Genomic DNA, 10,398 nt, shown 5'->3' on the forward strand with positions numbered 1-10,398 from the left:
GCTTTGGTGTTTTAGGGCAAAGCTCTAGATCATAACAGCTACGTACACCTAAGGGAACATCTGCATTTTTGGATGTTTGCTTGGGAAGAATTTCTGAGATTTCTTTTAGTGCTGCTGAAGAGGGGATTTATTGCCAAATTATGGGCCTGAGGTTGAATAATTTGCTGAAGGAATTTATGTTGCTCCACTGAAAGCAGGAGGTCTGTGTCTATTATTAGTACCTGGAAGACTTGGTTTGGAAACTAGGGTGGGGGAAAAACAATAGTGTGTTATTAAATTAAAAAAAAAAAGGAAAAAATAAAAGTGAGAAGGAGTCAGAGAGGACTGTGTAACTCTGGGCATTAATTTAAACAAAGCACATTCGCAGCATTTCTGATCATTGAAGAAGGAACTGGAAGCTGCAGGAGATCACTGAGAGCTCACATTCACCTCTGGAAATTCTTTTGCTCCTGGAAATCACAAGGTACTCTGAGAAAAAGTCATCAAAATATTTTAGTGAATGATACAGAGGTGTAACGAGTCTTGATTAATTAGGTAGTCAATTATGTTAAGATGTTGCATTCATACTCCATAAATGTGATTTGCCAAAAATATTCCCATAGGGAACTGAGCTTCCAGGGGATATTGTTTAGGCTTGAGGGATGAAGTTCCCAGGTTAAACTATTTCCTGCCAATGAAAACACCACTCGGCATATACGGCTTGAAAATCCATTGTTAATTAACAGCATTCGATTCTTAATTGTCTTTTACCAACTCAGTTGAAATCATTGACACAAAATACATTGTTAAACTGCTTAATCAATCATTGTAGAAAAATAGAGGTGTTTGATAGGGACATTCTAGTACAAAGTTTCTGTGAAGCTTCCCCCGTTGAAAGCTTTGGAGGCTTCTATTTGTTTTTTGTTTTGTTTTGTTTTCTTTCTTTTTTTTTTAAAGCTTATGTTACAAAAATGAGAGTTCATAAACTTACAGTCCGTACTACATTGATACCAAAGACAATAAAATACAAGGGTGGGGAGAGAGAGAGAGAGAGAGAGAAAGAGAGACAAACACACACATTTTAAGCTTGAAGAGCCCTATTCACAAAAATATAGCTCACACATGCGCATGCCCCAGTGGTGGAAAGTCTGGTGTTTTTGTGCTAAAAGGACACCAAAAAAAAAAAAAAAGGTTTAATCAGGGTCCTGAGCTGCTGTTCTAGTCAATGCAATTTTTGTTAAACTGCAGCAATGGATTCCAGAGTGGCCCCAGTAAATCACAGGAGCAAAAAGCAGGTTTCTCCTCAGAGGAATGCTTTGCTCCCGCTAGGACTGACATGGATTGTGGGCTTGGGGTGCTGCTACCCTGGCTCCTCTGCTTCCCCCGGGGCTGGGGAGCCACCTTTCCCCCCAAAACTCTCAGTAGTAGCCTCGTGGGTGGGTTGGGATGGATGGGCTGGAGCACTTGGCAGGAGGATGAGCGTGGGGAGGTCTGTCCCAACCCAGCGCTGCCTCCCGGGATTTGAGTGTAAGGAATCTTTACTGAGCCACCAAAATTCCTTATTCTGCGCCATTCCTTGCATCCTGCTGCTTTGGGAAAGCCTCTTAGGGGCAAATGTTCAGAGCTGAAACATAAAACCCCTCCTTCCATCCAGCCTGATCTACCAGTCCCTGTTGGGCCACCCCTTCCTTCCCCACACCCTCCTCGGTGGGAAGCACAGGGAGAATGGGAATTATCCCTGCAGAGGGAGGACCTGCAGAACATCCCCAGCCCCAGATTAGCCACGCCCTGAAAATCAGCAAGGGGCAGCTGTACCAGCAAAGAAAAATAATCAAAGAAAGGAAAATAGGTGTGAATTTAACGTGAAAGCTATATCACAGTGCAAATTTTTCCACCTGCCCGCCAAGTTTTTCTCCTGAGGTTAATTTTTTTTTTTTTTTAAAAATAATTTTCTCTTCTGTTTTAACGTAAATGTTTCTGTACAAAAAAAACCGCTTCAGATTCTCTTCATTGTGTTCCTTCCTCCCGGAGCAGGCAGGTATGAAAAAAAACCAAAACCAAACCAGAGTTAAGGCTGCAGCTTCTTCTCCTTTGCTGGCAGAAATGCAGTTCTTGGCGGGGCTGAGCTCCCCGACTCACGGGGGGGTGTTGCTGCGTAAGCGATGCAGGTTCTCTCTGCCCGATAATTAAGTTTGCTGAGGTGGAATGTACAGGATTTACAGTGATTTACAACTACCTAAGGTGGAAAACTCGTTGGAGAACCTCTCTCTGCCCTCGAGCACGGGTGGCAGGATCCGTGTGTTCAGCTGGGACACCCTGCTGAAACACACACCCAGGGCTGTTTTGTGCCACCCGTGACTCTGCTGGCAAAAAAAAAACAAACGACAAATTTCATGGATTTTGGCTTCACGTGAAATCCAGCTGTTTCTTTCCCAGCTGGGCAGCTAAAATCTAATTCAGTTTTCAATGGCTTGTGCTGTTGGTGTAGCAAACTGCTGAATTCCCGTGGTCTGGGTGGGGAGAAGGGATGAGTTTCCCCGGATATTGCACATAAAGGATAATACCTCTACATGAAACATGCTCGCTATATTAAGAGTATGCAGGAAATTCTGTTTAGCCATGAGTTTGCCACAGCCTAAATTTTAGGTCGAACTGCCCCAAAAAAAGAGTAACCAGGAACCGGTTTTGCCTTATTTGTAAACATTTTCACAGTATATCAGGAGTTCTGTTAGGATTTATCTACCCTGCCCTCTCCCAGACTTATGGCTTTTTAGAGTCAGTGAAACGATCTGTTTGGCAAACAGTGAGGTTCTCTAAATAGCTGCCAGTCTGGTACACTGAAGAAAATGTCATGCACTAGAAGAGCCTTAGAGGGGGTGGGGGGGAAAAATTATCAATATTACACTCCAAATATTTGAAGAGAAATTCCTACTCGGTGGGGAGTTAGTTGTTTTTTTGCATCCCGATGTTTCTAGGACTCTTGTTTCTAAACCTACATTAGTTACACGTCTGTGTGTACATTATTTAGAAGTTCTTTACTACAGTACTTTTGTACATGCGGTGTTATTACTAAATGTAAAGAGAAAGTAGTTACATAAGGCATATGTACAGTATTTTGTTGGATTGCAGGTCCCTCTGCTCACCTTCCCCTTAAAGCTGCAAGGCCCATTTCACAGAGGTTTGTCCCCCAGCTTGTGGAACTGTCCTGAAACACATAAAAACCAGAGTCAAGGTCGGCTTGGATGAATTAGTCTTTCCTTTTAAAACCCCTTGCTTGTATCTCCCTTGAATTGTGGTGGGTTTTTTTGTGGTGGATAAACCTGGAGGTGTCTGACCCCGGAGAGGTGGAACCAGCAGTCACTGCCAGGGTGGGGATGGAGATTCCACCATCCCCAGTGGGTATTGCAGCTTTACCCCACGCCTCGGAGTCTGTGAATCTCTGGAGCCGGAATCGGGTAGGCCGATATTTCGCATCTGGAGTATTTATTTTCCAGGGATTGAGAATCGCAGGAAGGAAAAAAAAAAGAATTAAAGGCGTGTCGCAGAAAGAAACCAAGAGCCAAGAGGGAGAAGACAAAGGAGGTGACATGGCCTTTGGGCCTCTGTTGGTTCTACACTTTGGACTCGCTCTCTAAGTTGGCCACGTCACCGTTTCTTTCATTTTGGTCTTCCTGATTCTTCTCCTCCTCCTCGGTTTCCAGCTCCGCGTGCTGGTCCAGCTTGCTGGAAACGGACCACGTGAGGGGCAGTTCTGCTCGGCTGGCCATCTCTGCCAGCTCTTTGGCACTGTAAACTGGGGTGTTGGTCTCATAGGTTTCATGAAAACTGTTGTAGTCAACCTCATAAAACCCGTCCTCCAGGGTGAGGACGGGGGTGAAGCGATAACCCCAGAGGATCTCGCTCGTGATGTAGGAGCTTCGGGCTTGGCAGGTCATCCCTGGAACAGAGAAGGAAGAAGTACTGTAATAAGGACCCACTGCTTGCCCAAATCTTTAATTATTTAATCATTTTTTTCCATTTAAGGAGAGAAATGTATGAAAGAAACGCCAGAAAAGAAATCAGGTTTGACATCATATTTGAATTTGAGCTTAGAAAGCAGTTTTAACTGTAAACTTCTCTGACGCCCTTTCCTTCTGTGCACGTGCATAACAACAAGTGCTAAGTCTGTCAGCAAAGATCAACATTTCTTTATCCAGTGCAGTCCTTCCTGGGTTTCAGCAACTCACCTGCTGAAGAGTCTCTCATGTGTTTTACCAAGAGTGCCTATGCCATCCTCTGAGTCCCACTGCCAGGTTCAGCACTTGCCCAGAATAACAGGAATTTACACAACAGCATTCCTCTGCTGGAACCCACCCCCGAGCCTGTGACCCCAAAACTTGGTTCCTCTGAAGGTAGGAGTCACTTTTAAGCTACAATGATTTGAGAGTTGGGCTGGTGGCCAATGCACAAACATCAGCAAAACTCCTGAAGGACGTGTGATAGTGGCTGATGTTGAACTGGGATAACTGGGACTGATTTCTCTGCTACATTCCCTTCACAGCTCTGCTGAACTTCACTCTACAGGGCAAAAAAATGCTATTTTTTGTTCAGACACAGCTCTTCCAAGCTCAGTGCAGCACCCAGAGTGTCCTCTGGGTGAAGTAACACCTGGCCATGGCAGGGACCTGTGACTCGGAGAACCTACTTCATCTCAGACCAACAGCTTGGAGAAGCACTACATTAAAATATTAATGCTCAGGAGTGGAAGGGAAAACCCAGAGGAGCAGGAAAAATACCAGGAGAAATGAATTTAAGAGGCATGATGCCAACAAAATAGGAGTACATGGGGAGAATGTGATGATTTTCTTTTGATAATTGCACATTATTAGCTGTGTATGACTAAGCAAACTTCAGCTGAACAGTATTTATTGAATACAGAGCAAATAAAGTTACTTAACCTGCCACACTTCACTTATTTAGAAGATAATCACAAGCAATTAAAGAAGTGTTTAATTTAGAGAGCACAAATGGCAGACTTTAGAAATGTCCATTTTCTCTCTGCACTGGTAAAGTCACATGGATGGGCTCGTGAAGAGCCAACACTGGGAGTTTATCGTCCCCAATTTTTTCCAGGGTTTTCAAAGTGCTCCAGGTAATTCTACCCTCATTCTTGATCTCATATCTTGCTTCTGAGGGGTGAAAACTGCTGTTTCTGGGTACTCTGTATTTCTCACTTGTGGTGTTACCTTTAGGAAGACTTTTCCCAGCTGCCACCACACTGTGGTACTTCAGCCCTTCTCCAGTGCTTTGGATCCTGTGGAGGACTGGTTGTCAGGGAAAGCTGTTGTGGGAAAGCTGCTGCACTGGACCCAGCAAAACCCATCTCTGTCCTCCCACTGTGCTCTCTGATCCTAATTTCTCTTTCTTAATGTCTGACAGAAATATTTAAGCCTTCGGTTTTCTCTTCGTTCTTGCAGGACAAGACAGGTTTACATTTCAATTCTCAAGCAGTGCACAAATGGAAATACCAAAATCTTACCATTTTTCTTTTCCTTTCACAGGTGGGAAGGGTGGAAGGACAACAAACCCTGGGACAAAATCGCCTCTTGTGTGATGTCCTGTGTGATTTTTAGTCTAAAGGATACTTTTCCCCCACAAAATGATGGAGGGAGGGGAATGTGGCAGCTCAAAGAGCTCTTGGTCCTGTCCTTAGGTGACAACAACCCCCTGCAGCTCCAGGCTGGGACAGAGGGGCTGGAAAGGATTAGGAAAGGCCCTGGGGGTGCTGGTGACAGAGGCTGGACACTAGCCCGGGTGTGCCCAGGGGGACAAGAGGCCAATGGAACCTGGTTTGGATCAGGAATAGTGTGGGCACAGCCCCAGGGCTGATTGTCCCCTGTGCTGGCACTGCTGAGGGACCTCCAGGGCTGTGTCCAGGTCTGGAACCTCATGGAAGAGAGACGTGGAGGGGCTGGAGCGTGTGCAGGGAAGGGAACGGAGCTGGGAAGGGGCTGGAGCAGCAGGAGGGGCTGAGGGAGCTGGGGGGGCTCAGCCTGGAGCAAAGGAGGCTCAGGGGGGACCTTCTGGCTCTGCAACCCCCTGACAGGAGGGGGGAGCTGGGGGAGTCGGGCTCTGCTGCCAGGGAACAAGGGAGAGGAGGAGAGGGAACGACCTCCAGCTGTGCCAGGGGAGGCTCAGGTTGGACAGGAGGAGGAATTTCTTCATGGAAAGGGTGGTCAGGCCTTGGCAGGGGCTGCCCAGGGAGGTGGTGGAGTCCTCATCCCTGGAGGTGTCCCAGGAAGGCCTGGCCGTGGCACTCAGTGCTCTGGGTTGGGGGACAAGGTGGGGATGGGGCACAGGGGGGATCCATGGGCTGGGAGATCTTTGCCAACTTAATGACTCCATGGTTCTGTGAAACCAGGGCAGTGGGCAGACGATCCCACTGCTCTGGGCAGCCACTTGCCCCTGCACATCCCAGAGTGGTGTCTCTGAGGGTCCCCCCTCATCTGTCCTGGCAGGGTGGGATGGCAGCAGCGGGATCAGGCTGCAGTGCCAGGGCTTTTTCTCCCACCATTGCCCTCACTGCAAACTGCATTTTAAAGGGGCTGATGAGACCTCTGAGGGTTGCCCTTAACTACTGTCTCACTCCAGGCATTTCTAATGGGCAGTAATGAGAGGTTTTTATGATGTTTAATGTTCAATGAGTTGGTTTTAACCAGCAGCAGAGGAGTCACCACCTCTCTCTGGAAGACACACACCGTGGTGGATCCTGTTCCTATCACTCCCCATGCCCCCATTCCTGGGTCAGAACTCTGCAGTGTGAGTGGGAAGCTGAATTTTGGTCCTTGTTACGTCAGAGGAGGCAAACTAAATGATGGGGAGGTTTTTTTTTGAGACAGCCAAGTTAACTCAGTGTGACTACCACACTCAGCAACACTTTTTTTTTGCTTTCAAATGGGAACAAAAAAGGTCCTGCTGCCAGTGTTGGGATTAGCTCCATGTGTCTAAAATCAGCAGTTAGTTGCTACTTGGGGCAATCTCGTTACCATACAAGCAGTGTAGTTAAAACTTGAATTTATCCTCTAAATTCTTATTATTCCTGTTCAACAGCAACAGGCTCCAGAGCATGGGCTGCAGTGGCTCCCTCTGCCTGTCTGGGAGTGTGGACTCTATTTCAGTGCACCCTGTCAACAGTTTTCCTTGCAGGTAGAAGGAAAGGTTTTATTAAAACTTAATATTTGCACCAGGCAGCCCAAGAAAATGACAGGAAAAAAATTCCCCTAAGCTGTTGCTGAGAGGTGGGCAAGGTTACAATCCCACCTTTGACTGAGCAGGATTAATAACCAAGTTGATGCCACATCCAGATTGATTCCTCTTGAAAAGTTACCCTGTGCAGTTATTTTGAGGTTCTGGTTTGTTCATCCTGTCTGCTGCTATTCAGGCTTCTGTCTTACAGGGTTTGGGGTGGTGACTTGATGCATTTCCTCACAAAATGCACTTAATTTAAGATTTTGTGGCAGGTTACACAATCATATGTTGTGTCCTCCACTCTCACCATTCAGTATTTCCCTTTGTGATGGGAGCCATCAAAAAAATAAAGTGCTTTAAAGTAGTCAGGGGAAAAAGGGGGCCTCAGAATCACAGTCTCAAACACACATTTGGGCTGAAATACAGTGATTTTTCAACTCTAGGTCAGCCTACTGCAGTTTACACAGTAACAGCCTCTTTCAGCTTACTCAAGGCAGTCTCTTTTACAACAGGGCTTTTTCTTTTCAAATTCCACTTCTGTAATAAAAAAAGGGCTCTAAATGAAATGAGGGGGACAAGAATTATGGCCCATGGCTGACTCTGTCTCTCTGACAGCCACAGTGTGAAGTGATTTTGAGGTTCAGGAGTTTCCTGCTGGCACTTTGCAGAACAGACCTTCTACTGCACTAAATTGTGTGCGATATCCCCTAAGAATGACCTGTTTTCAATCATTACATGGGAATTTTACTTCACAGTTCAGCCTGGAGCAAGACCTCAGCAGCAGAAGACTCAGGGGTGCACAGAAAACAGTGGTGTCCCCATTTCTGGGGTGAGAGGAGTTTTACTCCTGTACAGCAGAAGTACAAAATTTGATCTGGGGTCTCCAGCTGGAAATTAAAACTTCCATGTCCATATGTGATGCTTCTGTTCTGTTTCTTTCTCCCTGCCTGTGTTCATAACAATCTTTGCTGAAGTATCACCATGGAGGTTTTGATCTACTCTGTCAGAAGTTTCATTTCTATCGTGAGAAGCTTTTAAAACTAAAACCAAACACGTAGGAAGGTTGATTAATCTCTTGAGGTTAATTCCTGCAACCTCTGCGTGCTCATGATGGAGCTGCTCTGCTGCAGGAGTTAGGAAGGGAGAGGTGCTGACCTGTGGTGTCAGAGCTGAGTTTTGCACCTTGCCCAGGGCAAGGGTGAGAGGGTTGGAGAATTTTATTTAATCTCTGTGTTCACGGAATCATAGAATGGTTTGAGTTGGAAGAGGCCTTAAAGATCATCCAGTTCCAACTCCCTGCCATGGGCAGGGACACCTTCCACCAGCCCAGGTTGCTCCAAGCCCCGTCCAACCTGCCCTTGGACACTTCCAGGGATCCAGGGGCAGCCACAGCTTCTCTGGGCAACCTGGGCCAGGGCCTCACCACCCTCACAGGGAAGAATTCCTTCCTAATATCCCATCTAACCCTGTTCTCCTTCATCATAAAACCATTTCCCCCTTGTCCTGTCACTCGATGCCCTCGTGGAAAGTCCCTCTCCAAAATAGTCCCTGTCCAGTGACAGGAACATTGAGGCAATCAGCTGAATGTGCACCTTTGCCTCTGAAACTCCAGTCTGGTGCTCATAAAAAGCTCCAGTAACTTTCCAGGTTTGCATCCCAGCGCTGCTCCTGTGTTCCTGAGGGGTCACCCAGCAGCCTGTGGGAGCCTCTGCCCCCGGTGACCTTTTGCTCTCAAATAAATTTGGTGTGGGGTTTGTCAGTCTGCTATTTTTAGGTGTTCAGGAGAGGAAGAAGGCAATGTGTGCTCCTAAAAACAAGCAGGAGGCTGGGAGTCAAGAACCCCTGATTGATACATCAGTTCTCCTGCAGACACCATGTGGGCTTTGGCAAATTCCCCAGCTTTGCTGGGTCTGGGTTATTGGTGTCCCACCAGGGACATGCTGAGGTGTAAAAGCAGTACAATTTTGCTGTCAAATCTGTACTAAACAGCTCTCCCTGGTGTGAAAATGAGGAGTGTTTTCAAGTGTGCCTTGAAAAAAGGACAGAGATTTAAGAATAAGATTTCCATGCTGCCACTAAGTCAGTGGCAGAAACATTCCATGAGGGTTAATTGGTTCTCTTTAATCGAGCTAAAAAGAAGAAAGCAAAGAAAGCAAAAAGTCGTGTTGTACCCTAAATTCAGCGATTTTTTTTTTTTTTTAAAGACCAGAGCACAGAATGGTTTGGGTTGGAAGGGACCTCAAAGATCATCCAGTCCCACTCCCCTACCATGGGCAGGGACAACTTCCACCAGCCCAGGTTGCTCCAAGCCCTGTCCAACCTGGCCTTGGACACTTCCAGGGATCCAGGGGCAGCCACAGCTTCTCTGGGCAACCTGAGCCAGGGCCTCCCCACCCTCCCAGCCAAGAATTCCTTCCCAATATCCCATCTAACCCTATTGGCTTTCAGTTTGAAGCCATTCCCCCTTGTCCTGTCACTCCAGGCCCTCATGAAAAGTCCCTCTCCAGGTGACATTGCTGTAAAATGTTGCAAATACCTTGTTCTCACAAGATATTTTTCCCTTCCATTTTGCATAAGTTTATTTGAGTAAACACGTCATATTTTTATATATGAATATATATATATGTATATACATATATACCTCTTCCCATTCAGAGCTAGCAAAGGGGAATTCCCAGAGGTTCTGATAACTTGGTTCAGGACACACCCGAAAATTGAATGTTTATCTCACCCTGAGCAATGTCTAAAGCTCTTGAAAGGAGTAAACTCTGGACAGGTGCCTGTGAGCATCTTAAGTTCTCTTTGCCTCAGCTTGTCTGGGGACGTGTGTGTGGAACCCTCATGTCATGGGCTGTGGGAGAGGAAGGCAGTGGGGACAGATGGTTTTTTTATTCTTCTAAAAATCTAAGGAATTAACTTTCATTGGGGTTTGTTTTAAAACTGGTGTGGCTTTTTTTTTTTTTCCCTGTAAACCTGAGTAATTGGGTATTTCTGCTTTCACATTTCCTAATCAGACCGAGAAGCCAATCACTATATTTGAAATTTTTCAGCTAACACCATCTGTGAATTCTGCCCAGAGGTCTTTGTGGCAGCTCCTGCCTTTGTCTCACAGCTGATGATGGGACCCAGGGAGCAGCTCCACAGCAGAAAATCCGAGTTTTCGTGGAATGAGTGGGCTGGAGCAGCTGCCCT

At 46.3% G+C, this 10,398-nt stretch overlaps 1 protein-coding gene across 1 annotated transcript; it reads right to left on the bottom strand.

Annotated features, from left to right (window-relative positions):
* Positions 1–3,251: 3,251 nt before the first annotated feature.
* Positions 3,252–5,790, bottom strand: LOC116783386 (G protein-activated inward rectifier potassium channel 2-like). Its single transcript, XM_032680906.1, has 2 exons — positions 5,498–5,790; positions 3,252–3,916 (listed from the first exon to the last, which is right to left on the bottom strand). The coding sequence occupies exon 2, from the start codon at positions 3,912–3,914 to the stop codon at positions 3,591–3,593; it is 324 nt and encodes a 107-aa protein (XP_032536797.1). The 5' UTR covers positions 3,915–3,916; positions 5,498–5,790; the 3' UTR covers positions 3,252–3,590.
* Between the last annotated feature and the right edge of the window lie 4,608 nt (positions 5,791–10,398).

Source organism: Chiroxiphia lanceolata, chromosome 2 (assembly GCF_009829145.1).
Source record: "Chiroxiphia lanceolata isolate bChiLan1 chromosome 2, bChiLan1.pri, whole genome shotgun sequence".
Lineage (NCBI taxonomy): Eukaryota > Metazoa > Chordata > Aves > Passeriformes > Pipridae > Chiroxiphia > Chiroxiphia lanceolata.

Coding starts and splice junctions, on each gene's coding strand:
- LOC116783386 (XM_032680906.1), bottom strand. CDS start 3,914: ATGACCTGCCAAGCCCGAAGCTCCTACATCACGAGCGAGATCCTCTGG.